Below are 14,202 nucleotides of genomic sequence, written 5' to 3' on the forward strand. Positions count from 1 at the left end.
TTTGTTAAAATGTCAAAAACTACAAAATATATATCCAGATGTCACTTTTTTAAGATGCCATCAACTTCGAGAAAAAAAGGTCATTTTATATAACACTAAAGAGAAGAAAAAAAACTCTGCCACTTAATTTTAAGACGTCGTCAACTATAAGACACATTCTAATTTCAAAAATATTTTAAGAATTTAAATGAGCCTTAGAAAAGATAAAACACAGAAGAAGTTGGAAGGTGGCTTAAGTTCACACAGCTTTTGTCTCCTACGGTGATTCATTTGAGCCTTTTACTGACCCTGAGAAAAAGGAATCACCCTCCTTTTATAGACAAGGAGAGAAGGTCACATAACCAGCAGAAGAGTCGAGACTATAACTTGGGTCTCCTGATCCTGATAGGATGTTCTTCTTACCATTTAACACAGATACTTCTTGGTATCTGAAAGGAACAGATATTATCCTGATTTTATAAGAAAGGGGAAACTTGAGTTTTAAAGAAACATATACACCACATCCCTATCAAGAAGATAAAGCATCTCCATTACCTCAGAAGGTTCACTTGTGGACTCATGGCCAACCCGTTCCCCCGCCCAAGGCAGATCATTTCTTTCACCACAGTATCTGCTGTAGAATTTCACATAAATGGAATCATACTCTTTTTGTGTGGAGCCTCTTTCAATCAGCCTGATGATTTTGAGGTTCATTCACATATCTCATTTCTTTGTACGGCTGAGTAATATTCTACAATTTATTTATCCATTCACCCATTGACAGGTGTTTGTGTTGTTTTTAGTTTTAGGTTATTTTTTAATTAAGCTGCTATGAATATTCTGAGCAAGTCTTTATGGACATATGCTTTCATTTCTCTTGGGTAAATGCCTAGATGTGGAATTACTGGCTCATGGGGGCAGGTATGTATTTAGCTTTATACTAAAGTGCCAAAGAGTTTTCTAAAAGGGTTATATCATTTTATATTCCTACTAGCAATGAAAGCACTCCAGTTGCTTTAAGAATAAATTAAAGGAAGGCAAAACTGTTCTTGTTGCTCCCTGGCCTATGACTGTGGCTTTCTGACATCAAGCCCTCAGAACCACTGTACAATAGAAACGAAGAACTTTTGGGGGCTTTTTCATGATGAAACCTAGCTCCTTAAGAGATCTTTTAATTTTATTTTTAAGTAACAAGTTAACTAAGTGTGGGCTTCCACTGTGAGCTTGAATCTCCTGTTTCCTTTCTCTTTACAATCAGGATTTGGTGATGTGAAAATAATGCTTGCCAACTTAAATGTTCAGTAAGTATTAACAGGATGCCCAATCAACTGAGGCTGTGTGTATTTTTCAGCCGATTCCCCCACATTTCTTCCCTTTGAAAACTTTATTAACTGAAGAATAAAACCCCTTTTAAAGAGGATCAGCAAACTACAAATGGGAGAGGAAGAGAGAGCAGGGGAGGGAAGGGGAGATGAGGGGGAAATGAGGAGAGAAAAGGAGAAGCCGAAGGGAGTCCCTACAGTTGTCACTGCTTCCCGACCACACTTACACCATTGACAGAGTTAAAATCTGGAACAATTAGAAAAACACACAGAACATTCAGATCCAGAGAATAAACAGTCTCTAGATAAACACACAAATATAGAAAAAGTCATCTATTACAGACCCACAATTTTGCAGTTAGTCTAACTCAAAAACACGCTTAACTTTTCTTTTGAATGCTCAGCAGGCTCCAAATTAGATAGTTCAGCAGTTAACATTTACTATGTAAGTCCACCACGCTGAAGGTCCAGGCAAGAACAAGTTACTATTTCACATTATTTGAGAGGGAATGTTTTGTAATACAAGAAACCTAAATCGAAGGTGGAGCCAAGATGGCGACGTGAGTAGAGCAGCAGAAATCTCCTCCCAAAACCACGTTTATCTATGAAAATATAACAAAGACAACTCTTCCTAAAATAGAGACCAGAGGACACAGGACAACATCCAGACCACATCCACACCTGCGAGAACCCAGCACCTCACGAAGGGGGTAAGATACAAGCCCCGGCCCCACAGGTCCTGAGCGCCCCTCCCCTCAGCTCCCAGCGGAAAGAGAGAGATCTGAGTGGGAGGGAGAAGGAGCCCAGGACTGCTGAACACCTAGCCCCAGACATCCAGACCAGAGCGCAGACACAGTGTATGCATGGAATCCTGGATACTAGGGAAACAGGGTGGCAGGACTGGTGAGCGGGTGCCTGAGGCCAACGCCAGAGAACAAAGAAATGGGAGCGGCCTTATTTTTTTTTTTTTTTTGGCGAGTGCTTTTTGGAAGCCTAAAGGGACAGGGACCCCAATACTAGGGAAACAGGGTAACAAGACCGGTGAGCGGGTGCCTGAGGACAAAGAAAATCGCGTATTTTTCCTTTTTTTTTTTCTTTCATTGTTGCTGTTGTTGTTTTGGTTTGGAGAGTGCTTTTTGGAAGTCTTAAAGGGGCAGGACAGGACACTTAGCCCAGAGCCAGGGAATCTGGGGATCTCTGGGCACTCTAAACCCCTGGGCAGCAGAGAGCACAGAGGCCCCTTTCGGAGATAAATAGCCTCCAGGCCGCTCCCCCTCCAATGGGCTCCACCACTTTGGAGGAGCAGCCCCAGCCAGGCCACGCCCACAGCAACAGTGGAGATAAACTCCATAGCAACTGGGCAAGAAGCAGAAACCCTGTCTGCACACAGCTGCCCAGCATAAGCCACTAGAGGTCGCTATTCTCCCAGGAGAGGAAGGCCACAAACCAACAAGAAGTAAAGCTCTTCCAGCTGTCACTCGCACCAGCTGTCACTCGCACCAGCTCTGCAAACTATCTCTATCACCATGAAAAGGCAAAACTACAGGCAGACAAAGATCACAGAGACAACACCTGAGAAGGAGACAGACCTAACCAGTCTTCCTGAAAAAGAATTCAAAATAAAAATTATGAACACGCTGATGGAGATGCAGAGAAAAATGCAAGAGCAATGGGATGAAGTCCGGAGGGAGATCACAGATGTCAGGAAGGAGATCACAGAAGTGAAACAAACCCTGGAAGGATTTATAAGCAGAATGGATAAGATGCAAGAGGCCATTGAAGGAATAGAAACCAGAGAACAGGAACGTATAGAAACTGACATAGAGAGAGACAAAAGGATCTCCAGGAACAAAACAATACTAAGAGAACTATGTGACCAATCCAAAAGGAACAATATCTGTATTATAGGGGTACCAGAAGAAGAAGAGAGAGGAAAAGGGATAGAAAGTCTCTCTGAAGAAATAATTGCTGAAAACTTACCCAAACTGGGGGAGGAAATAATCGAACAGACCACGGAAATACACAGAACCCCCAACAGAAAGGATCCAAGGAAGACAACACCAAGACACATAATAATTAAAATGGCAAGGATCAAGGACAAGGAAAGAGTTTTAAAGGCAGCTAGAGAGAAAAAGGTCACCTATAAAGGAAAACCCATCAGGCTAACATCAGACTTCTCAACAGAAACCCTACAGGCCAGAATAGAATGGCATGATATATTTAATGCAATGAAACAGAAGGGCCTTGAACCAAGGATACTGTATGATGGCGGGATTAAACAATTCCCAGACAAGCAAAAGCTGAGGGAATTTGCTTTCCACAAACCACCTCTACAGGGCATCCTACAGGGACTGCTCTAGATGGGAGCACTCCTAAAAAGAGCACAGAACAAAACACACAACATATGAAGAATGGAGGAGGAGGAATAAGAAGGGAGAGAAGAAAAGAATCCCAGACAGTGTATATAACAGCTCAATAAGCGAGCTAAGTTAGGCAGTAAGATACTAAAGAGGCTAACCTTGAACCTTTGGTAACCACGAATCTAAAGCCTGCAATGGCAATAAGTACATATCTCTCAATAGTTACCCTAAATGAAAATGGACTTAATGCACCAATCAAAAGACACAGAGTAATAGAATTGATAAAAAAGCAAGACCCATCTATATGCTGCTTACAAGAAACTCACCTCAAACCCAAAGACATGCACAGACTAAAAGTCGAGGGATGGAAAAACATATTTCAGGCAAACAAAAGTGAGAAGAAAGCAGGGGTTGCAGTACTAATATCAGACAAAATAGACTTCAAAACAAAGAAAGTAACAAGAGATAAAGAAGGACACTACATAATGATAAAGGGCTCAGTCCAGCAAGAGGATATAACCATTCTAAATATATATGCACCCAACATAGGAGCACCAGCATATGTGAAACAAATACTAACAGAACTAAAGAGAGAAATAGACTGCAATGCATTCATTTTAGGAAACTTCAACGCACCACTCACCCCAAAGGATAGATCCACCGGGCAGAAAATAAGTAAGGACACAGAGGCACTGAACAACACACTAGAACAGATGGACCTAATAGACATCTACAGAACTCTACATCCAAAAGCAACAGGATACACATTCTTCTCAAGTGCACATGGAACATTCTCCAGAATAGACCACATACTAGGCCACAAAAAGAGCCTCAGTAAATACCAAAAGATTGAAATCCTACCAACCAACTTTTCAGACCACAAAGGCATAAAACTAGAAATAAATAGTACAAAGAAAGCAAAAAGGCTCACAAACACATGGAGGCTTAACAACACACTCCTAAATAATCAATGGATCAATGACCAAATCAAAATGGAGATCCAGCAATATATGGAAACAAATGGCAACAACACTAAGCCCCAACTACTGTGGGATACAGCAAAAGCAGTCTTAAGAGGAAAGTATATAGCAATCCAGGCATACTTAAAAAAGGAAGATCAATCCCAAATAAATGGTCTGAAGTCACAATTATCAAAATTGGAAAATGAAGAACAAATGAGGCCTAAGGTCAGCAGAAGGAGGGACATAATAAAGATCAGAGAAGAAATAAATAAAATTGAGAGGAATAAAACCATAGCAAAAATCAATGAAACCAAGAGCTGGTTCTTCGAGAAAATAAAATAGATAAGCCTCTAGCCAGACTTATTAAGAGGAAAAGAGAGTCAACACAAATCAACAGTATCAGAAACGAGAAAGGAAAAATCACGATGGACCCCACAGAAATACAAAGAATTATTAGTGAGTACTATGAAAACCTATATGCTAACAAGCTTGGAAACCTAGGAGAAATGGACAACTTCCTAGAAAAATACAACCTTCCAAGACTGACCCAGAAAGAAACAGAAAATCTAAACAGACCAATTACCAGCAATGAAATTGAAGCGGTAATCAAAAAACTACCAAAGAACAAAACCCCCGGGCCAGATGGATTCACCACAGAATTTTATCAGACATACAGGGAAGACATAATACCCATTCTCCTTAAAGTTTTCCACAAAATAGAAGAGGAGGGGATACTCCCAAACTCATTCTATGAAGCTAACATCACCCTAATACCAAAACCAGGCAAAGACCCCACCAAAAAAGAAAACTACAGACCAATATCCCTGATGAACGTAGATGCAAAAATACTCATCAAAATATTAGCAAACTGAATTCAAAAATACATCAAAAGGATTGTACACCATGACTAAGTGGGATTCATCCCAGGGATGCAAGGATGGTACAACATTTGAAAGTCCATCAACATCATCCACCACATCAACAAAAAGAAAGACAAAAATCACATGATCATCTCCATAGATGCTGAAAAAGCATTTGACAAAGTTCAACATCCATTCATGATAAAAACTCTCAGCAAAATGGGAACAGAGGGCAAGTACCTCAACATAATAAAGGCCATATATGAAAAACCCACAGCCAACATTATACTGAACAGCGAGAAGCTGAAAGCATTTCCTCTGAGATCGGGAACTAGACAGGAATGCCCACTCTCCCCACTGTTATTTAACATAGTACTGGAGGTCCTAGCCACGGCAATTAGACAAAACAAAGAAATACAAAGAATCCAGATTGGTAAAGAAGAAGTTAAACTGTCACTATCTGCAGATGACATGATATTGTACATAAAAAATCCTAAAGACTCCACCCCAAAACTACTAGAACTGATATCGGAATACAGCAAAGTTGCAGGATACAAAATCAACACACAGAAATCTGTGGCTTTCCTATATACTAACAATGAACCAACAGAAAGAGAAATCAGGAAAACAACTCCATTCACAATTGCATAAAAAAAAATAAAATACCTGGGAATAAACCTAACCAAAGAAGTGAAAGACTTATACTCTGAAAACTACAAGTCACTCTTAAGAGAAATTAAAGGGGACACTAACAGATGGAAACTCATCCCATGCTCATGGCTAGGAAGAATTAATATCGTCAAATTGGCCATCCTGCCCAAAGCAATATACAGATTTGATGCAATCCCTATGAAACTACCAGCAACATTCTTCAATGAACTGGAACAAATAATTCAAAAATTCATATGGAAACACCAAAGACCCCGAATAGCCAAAGCAATCCTGAGAAAGAAGAATAAAGTAGGGGGGATCTCACTCCCCAACTTCAAGCTCTACTATAAAGCCATAGTAACCAAGACAATTTGGTACAGGCACAAGAACAGAGCCACAGACCAATGGAACAGACTAGAGAATCCAGACATTAACCCAGACATATATGGTCAATTAATATTTGATAAAAGAGCCATGGACATACAATGGCGAAATGACAGTCACTTCAACAGATGGTGCTGGCAAAACTGGACAGCTACATGCAGGAGAATGGAGAATGAAACTGGACCATTGCCTAACCCAATATACAAAAGTAAACTCAAAATGGATCAAAGACCTGAATGTAAGTCATGAAACCATTAAACTCTTGGAAAAAAACATAGGCAAAAACCTCTTAGACATAAACATGAGTGACCTCTTCTTGAACATATCTCCCCAGACAAGGAAAACAACAGCAAAAATGAATAAGTGGGACTATATTAAGCTGAAAAGCTTCTGTACAGAAAAAGACACCATCAATAGAACAAAAAGGAACCCTACAGTATGGGAGAATATATTTGAAAATGACAGATCCGATAAAGGCTTGACGTCCAGAATATATAAAGAGCTCACACGCCTCAACAAACAAAAAACAAATAACCCAATTAAAAAATGGGCAGAGGAACTGAACAGTCCTCTAAAAAAGAAATACAGATGGCCAACAGACACATGAAAAGATGCTCCACATCACTAATTATCAGAGAAATGCAAATTAAAACTATAATGAGGTATCATCTCCCACCAGTAAGGATGGCTGCCATCCAAAAGACAAACAACAACAAATGTTGGCGAGGCTGTGGAGAAAGGGGAACCCTCCTACACTGCTGGTGGGAATGTAAATTAGTTCAACCATTGTGGAAAGCAGTATGGAGGTACATCAAAATGCTCAAAAAGACTTACAATTTGACCCAGGAATTCCACTCCTAGGAATTTACCCTAAGAACGCAGCTATCAAGTTTGAGAAAGACAGATGCACCCCTATGTTTATCGCTGCACTATTTACAATAGCCAAGAATTGGAAGCAACCTAAATGTCCATCGATAGATGAATGGATAAAGAAGATGTGGTACATATACACAATGGAATACTACTCAGCCATAAGAAAAGGGCAAATCCTACCATTTGCAGCAACATGGATGGAGCTGGAGGGTGTTATGCTCAGTGAAATAAGGCAAACGGAGAAAGAGAAATACCAAATGATTTCACTCATCTGTGGAGTATAAGAACAAAGGAAAAACTGAAGGAACAAAACAGCAGAAGAATCACAGAACTCAAGAATGGACTAAGGTACCAAAGGAAAAGAGACTGGGGAGGATGGGTGGGTAGGGAGGGATAAGGGTGGGGAAGACGAAGGGGGGTATTAAGATTAGCATGCATGGGGGGTGAGAGAAAGGGGAGGGCTGTACAACACAGAGAATACAAGTAGTGACTCTACAACACTTTGCTATGCTGATGGACAGTGACTATAAAGGGGTTTATAGGGGGGACCTGGTATAGGGGAGAGCCTAGTTAACATAATATTCATTATGTAAGTGTAGATTAATAACAACAACAACAACAAAAAAAGCAGTTCCTGTGTGGTGACCTCCAATGAGTTCTACACAATGGTATAAAGGGCATATAAAAGTGTAGGCATAGGGTCTGTTTGTGCTTATACAGAGCATCAAAGCCTAATTTGGCTACCCCAAAAATGAACTAAGATACAATATGAAAAAGAACTTCCAACATCAGCACTCTCTGGAAGACTCATGCCAGAAGATGATCATCAAAAAACCCCAACAAAGATCCACGCGCTGCTACAGGTATAGATGCACTCATCCCACTGGTTCCTGGACTTGCCATGGGAATGAAGAAGGAGATACCTAAGCTGGCCTGTGCATACAGTAAAACAACAAATTTGACTGGATCTACACTGTTGGAACTCAACCAAGAATTAGGAGAAGTGCAAATTGTAGCGCTCCAAAAATCTTACAACTACAGACTATTTACTGTTAAAAGAACATATGGGATGGGAACAGTCCACAGGAATGGGTTGTTTTAATTCGTCTGATTTCCCTCAGACTGTTCAAGTTCAGTTGGACAATATCCACCATATCATAGGTAAGTTTTCACAAATGCCTAAGGGGCCTAACTGGTTTTCTTGGTTTCACTGGAGATGGCTGGTAATTATAGGTATGCTTTGGTTATGTAACTGTATTCCTATTATGTTAATGTGTGTGCACAATTTAATTAGTAGTTTAAAACCTATACATGCTGAAGTTACTATACAAGAAGATATGTCAAAGAAATAATCAATCTTCCCATGTTTTCTTCCGCCTGCTACTTCTATAGCTTTTCTTCTTCCTTTCTAATTACAACCCATAAAAAGAATTCGTGCCTCATATCGAATTTACCTTGTATCACAATTCTTCCAAGTGGTAAAGATACCTCAAGACAAATGCTGGGCATAGAAGCCACAGGGCATAAATACGCAAAGAAGTAAAAAACTAACCTTTTCAAACAATAAGGCTTCTCTCTCACTTACCAACTTTACATTTCCCTGTATGGCCCTGGAAGATGACTGGTTAGCCAGAGACAGGTAAGATTCCTCAAGGGAGGAACAACCTAAGCCAGGCACAGTCGCAGGGGGGCCATCAGGTGAGGAATTGGGGATCAACAGAGGTGAGGCTTAGAACCTCCACCCCCCGCTGTTCTGAGAGAAATCTGCTGCATCCGTGGATGTTTTATTGCCCTTGTCTAGCTTGGATTAACACATAGTCTACAGGCACACACCTGATCATCTACATTTGCTCTCTTACAACACTAAACTATGTTTTCTACCTTTATCTTGCATCTACCTACCACTTCAGCATTTTATTAAAAATAATAATAATAAAGAGAGAAATGTGGTATCCACATATAAATCAAGTATAAAAATCAAATGAATATTCATATTTGAACTGACTGTTTATAGTTCATAATGCATGATCAAAACCGAAAGTTTCTGTGATGACTGCCCTTGTACTATTCACCATGTAACTTATTCACTATGTAAGAACTTGTTCGTTATGCTTCAGAAGATTGGAGACTGATGAAAATTAGGCTTGGGGTGGATTAATGATTATACATTGAGCACTGAGTCCCCTATATAGAATTTTATTGTTAACAACCATTTGATCAAAAAAAATAGGAAAGATGCCCTCACAAAATAAATAAATAAATAAATAAATAAAATACACACTTCCAATTGTAAAATAAGTAAGTAACTGAGATGTAATGTATAGCATAAGGAATATAGTCAAAATATTGTGACAACTTGGTATGGTGATAGCTGGTACCTAGAATTATCATGTATATAAATGTTCAATCACTGTGTTGTACACCTGAAATTAATGTAATACTGTATGTCAACTACCCTTCAATAAAAAACAATTATCTAAAAAAAAAAAAAAAAGGGAGATTTTCCTGGATTATATGGTTGGGCCCAATGTAACAGCAGGGTCCTTAAAAGTGGAGGAGGAAAGCCAAGCATAAGAGTCAATGTCAGAGTGGTATAATGTGAGATTCAACCAATCATTATTGGATTTGCAGATGAAAGGAGTCCACCAGCTGAGGAATGCAGGAAGTTTGTCCAAGCTAGAAAGGGAAGGAAACAGATCCTCTCCAGCCTCTAGAAAAGAATGCAACCATGTCAACTCGATTCTACAACAGTGAAATTCATTTCAGACTTTTGACCCAAAGAATTATAAGATAATAACTATGTTGTTAGTGCCACTAGGTGGATGGTAATTTGTTACAGTAACAATAGGAAACTAATAAAGCAACTTTATTAATCAAAAAAAAAAAAAAGAAAGAAAGAAAAGAAACCTAAAGGAAAGCCTAAGTACTGTGTGATCATTTTATTCTTCCTAAACCTGGTTTCCGTGTTAAAATACATATTCAAATACTCAGCAGAATCTACCGACAAACCCCCAGCCCTCACATGAAGAGCCAGGCAATGTTGGAGGCATGGCTGGGCGGGAGCTGGCCCTTCAGGCTCACATTCCCGCCTTGCACTCCCCAGGGAGGGGCGGCCCGCCCCTCCGCACACACTCCCTGGTTCTGAACAGTGAGTGGGGAGAAGGACCTGCGCTTCTGCCTCTTTTTCACAGTCACCGAACGTGCCGATGACTAGGTGAATAAATCTGTCTACATCGGGGATTAAATATTAGGAAGCATCTATAAACTACATCCTCCATCCAGCAAGCTTCTGTCAGGGGTATTTTAAGCTCCATTTGTTTGATTCCTGTGCCTATCTCAGTAAGTACAAAAAGATAAATAATGAAATAATAATAGTAACTACAACTTGTTTAATGTGTGCACAATTTATGTACAATCTCTCATTTAAACCTTAAAAACAACCTTGTACAGAAGGTATCACTACCCCAATTTGATAAACGAAAAAATTTAGGCTCAAAGTAACTTACCCCAGTTCACTCCACTAAAAAATGACAGAAATAAGATTTGTTGATTTGATTTTCAAAAAGAAAGTTCTTCTTTAACAAAGTACTATAACCAGAACCTTTAAAGCTACAAGTGCATTTTCCTATGAATAAACTTAAGATTAGAAAATTCCTCTACAAATCTATAGCATTTCCCTAAATATACATTTTCACTTAACACATATTTCTGGGTGAGTGACTTTCCAGGGAGTTGGTCCTTTTTACATGTTTATCTTTTGTAAATTCAAATTTCACATGTTCCTTTACCTCCGGAATGTTGGAGACAATTTCAAAAGTCACTCCACAGCCAGGAATAGAACTTCGATGTGACATCTTTCTCAGGAGACTCTGTGCAAAACCCTAGAGAAAAATGAAATAGAAGATATGGTTTCCCGCCTCAAAAACTGAACCTCCATTAACAAAGAAAACAGTATAAGGATACTGCATCCACTCTAACCAAAAAGAAACAGAGCTTATTTCCAACACAAGCAGGATAAAATTCAAACCACTAAATAGCTTCTTCAACTTCATCTCAGTGCACAAAGCCCATTTATTAGATACCTGCCGTGGGACAGGTCCTACACCCAAAACATGGAAAATACAGACCCTCAACTCTGGAAACTGACACAAGGCATCTGGTTTAACTCTGCTTCAAGGATACAGAAATTAAGACTGCTGACTTCCACACAGTAAAATGACCTTCTAACTAAAGTGTAAGCAAGGACTGGTGACTCTTAACACTTCTTTTTTCTTTGCAGCACAATGGACATCATGCACCATGCATATTGACAAGTTCAGGCATTAAATTCTTGACCAAAGCAGGATGGTTATGAAGAATGATTTAAGAGTGCGTGGTCATTGTTTATGCTGACTGCGCTCTTTGCACAGTTAAGAGCCAAACTGTTGAATTAATGCATAGATGACTCATTTGAAGATGCTGCTAAGACTGAACATCCTGGAGAGGTTGAAGAGAGCAGGGAAGAGGGCAGAATACAACTGGTGAATAAAGATAAGAAGCAAGAATATTAAACCAACATTGAAACTTCTCCCTCATGCAAAAGGAAAATAAGAAACATGCGAAAAACCCCAAAGAAAATAAAAATCAAGCCGTTTCGCCTTAGAAGTATCTACCTTCCCAAACCCACTTCTTTCCTATTCAGCCATCTTCAGTTCATTTTTAAAAAGATTTTAGCATCTCAGACCATCGATTTCATCCCTTCCCTCTCTCAGCTTCAGCCTTGCAATGCACAAGTGACTGCCAAGGGCACTGGTCAAGGTCAGCAGCAGCTTTTTGTAAGGGGTGGGGGGTGCTGTTATCTTACTTCTTTGTTTTCTATTTGTGCCAACTTAGTGAAGCTGACAGGCATGTAGCAGGATCACAAGGAAGTCCCTGTTATAGCTACAAAGAAGCAATTTTTAGGAATGAAATATCTGAAATGGGGAGGGAATCTGGCCTGCCCGAAAATACTACTGTTTCATTCAGTATCAATTTGATACTATCAAATCACTTCAACCAGGAGAACAATGTGGTGACACCTTGTCCCTATATTATTAAAATAAAAAATTAATTAAAAACAACCCTCTCCCCCCAAAAAAAGAGAAAACAAAAGAAACTTGGTGTCTCCACAATGTACCCTTCCAGTTAAGGATTGTGTGGGTCTGGCAGTTGCACAAGGTCAATCCCAGGGCCTGGCCACCAGAATCTCTAGTTCTGAAATGGTGAATAATTCTTCAAAATGCTCCCCCACAAGAGCCACATGTCTTTTTCAATCCCTTGAAGACTTCGAGAAAAGGGAGACGGAGAAAGAGTGAATGTGGGAGACACCAGATCCATCTACAGCTAACCCGATGACCAGAGTTTTATTGAGGTTGGACTGCCAAGCTAAAGAGCTGCAATTTTAGCAGCATTACCGCCAGTCTTCATTCCAAAGATTGATATCAGTGTGACATTTAGAAGTAAAGATTAATTTTGAGGGGTGGAGATTACATCTAGGACTCTGTCAACCACGACTATGCTCTTTTAAATGAAAAGATTTATTTTCATCTGTCCTGGTTTTAGTCAATGCATTGCAAAGACTTCAGAAAAGTGAGCATAGACAGTTAAAGATAATCTCTAGAAACAACCTCCCAAATTCCATAATTGCTAAGCCAGTAACAGAAATACCTCTCATTCTTGCCTAGAAGTTTTCTGCTAAGCCTGCATTAATTTGGCACAAGGTCCTTCATACTCTAGCTGCAACTGTGTTGACAGCCAGGGCCCTGGCCTCCGCAGAACACCTGCCACAGTGTGCTTCGCAGGGCCCCCAGCCTGCCGCACCCTCCCTGCCTCCCTCTGCAGTGTTTCCTCCTCTCCACGGAACAGCCAGCGCTCCTCCTCTGCCTGCCAAAACCCCGTTCGTCTGTATGGAGCAGCTTGCATGCCACCTCCTCTCGGAAGCCTCCCTGACTCCTTTGGTCTGCATCCTCTGCTCCCGCTGCCTGCACCTTCCAGCACTTGGTGAGGGCCTGCAGTCCAGCACTACCACAAGACAGAGCCACCCCTTTACACCTGTCCGCGTGTGCCAATGGACACTGGCTCTTTAAGGATGCAGACTATTTCTTATTCATCTTTTTGCCCCAGAGCTTGTCAGAGTACTCTCCCCATTACATGAGTCACAAGGAATCAGAGAGGACTAGGAAAGAATGGTAGGAAAGCAAAGGGTAAGAAGCACAAACAGTTAATCTACAATGAACCTTCTCATCTTATAGGACCCAGATAAAAAGTCAGCAACAAAAGAGGTGAACTTCACTTCGATAGGGCTCTGTGGCACCCAAAAGAATGGTTGTCATTTGTGAATATGAAATAAGAAAGAGTCCGTGTAACAGTTTAATAGTGTCTAGGTGTAAGTCACAATGACGTGTCCCGAGAGTGAAGCAAGCATGGTTACAGGACAGTCGTGGTCACATTGAAAAGACAAGCTTAATGCCTCACAGAGCCTGTCTGGACAGGAGGCCAGAGCAATCAGTCCAGGCCCTGCCCTCATGTTAGACTTGTAGTTAAAATCATTTCTACTGGGATCAATGACTCACCTGCCGGCCATGAACATGGACACAGATTCGTTTGCGTAACACCAGCTGCATGTCGGCCGGATGGCTGAGCTGAACCGTCACCCGCACAATCAGCAACACCCGCTCATCCGCAGGCGTGCCTTTGCTGAGCTGAGGACAGCTGTGCACGGCGGAGTCCCATGAGGCTTCTGCTTTCACCTGAAGACAGGCAGAATATACTTTTCCCTCCCCTCCTAAAACCA

General features: G+C 40.5%; 1 protein-coding gene across 6 annotated transcripts in view; it reads right to left on the reverse strand.

Moving 5' to 3' along the window:
• The window catches only part of KIF13B (kinesin family member 13B), a 190,623-nt gene that overhangs the window by 46,685 nt on the left and 129,736 nt on the right, over window positions 1-14,202 (reverse strand). For all 6 annotated transcript variants that reach the window (XM_073232754.1, XM_037024548.2, XM_037024552.2 and 3 more), the window contains 2 exons: window positions 13,982-14,158; window positions 11,180-11,272 (listed from right to left, as the gene is read on the reverse strand). In XM_073232754.1, coding sequence (XP_073088855.1) covers window positions 11,180-11,272; window positions 13,982-14,158 — 270 coding nt within the window. The remainder of the gene's footprint in view (window positions 1-11,179; window positions 11,273-13,981; window positions 14,159-14,202) is intronic.

Source organism: Manis javanica, chromosome 3 (genome assembly GCF_040802235.1).
Source record: "Manis javanica isolate MJ-LG chromosome 3, MJ_LKY, whole genome shotgun sequence".
NCBI lineage: Eukaryota > Metazoa > Chordata > Mammalia > Pholidota > Manidae > Manis > Manis javanica.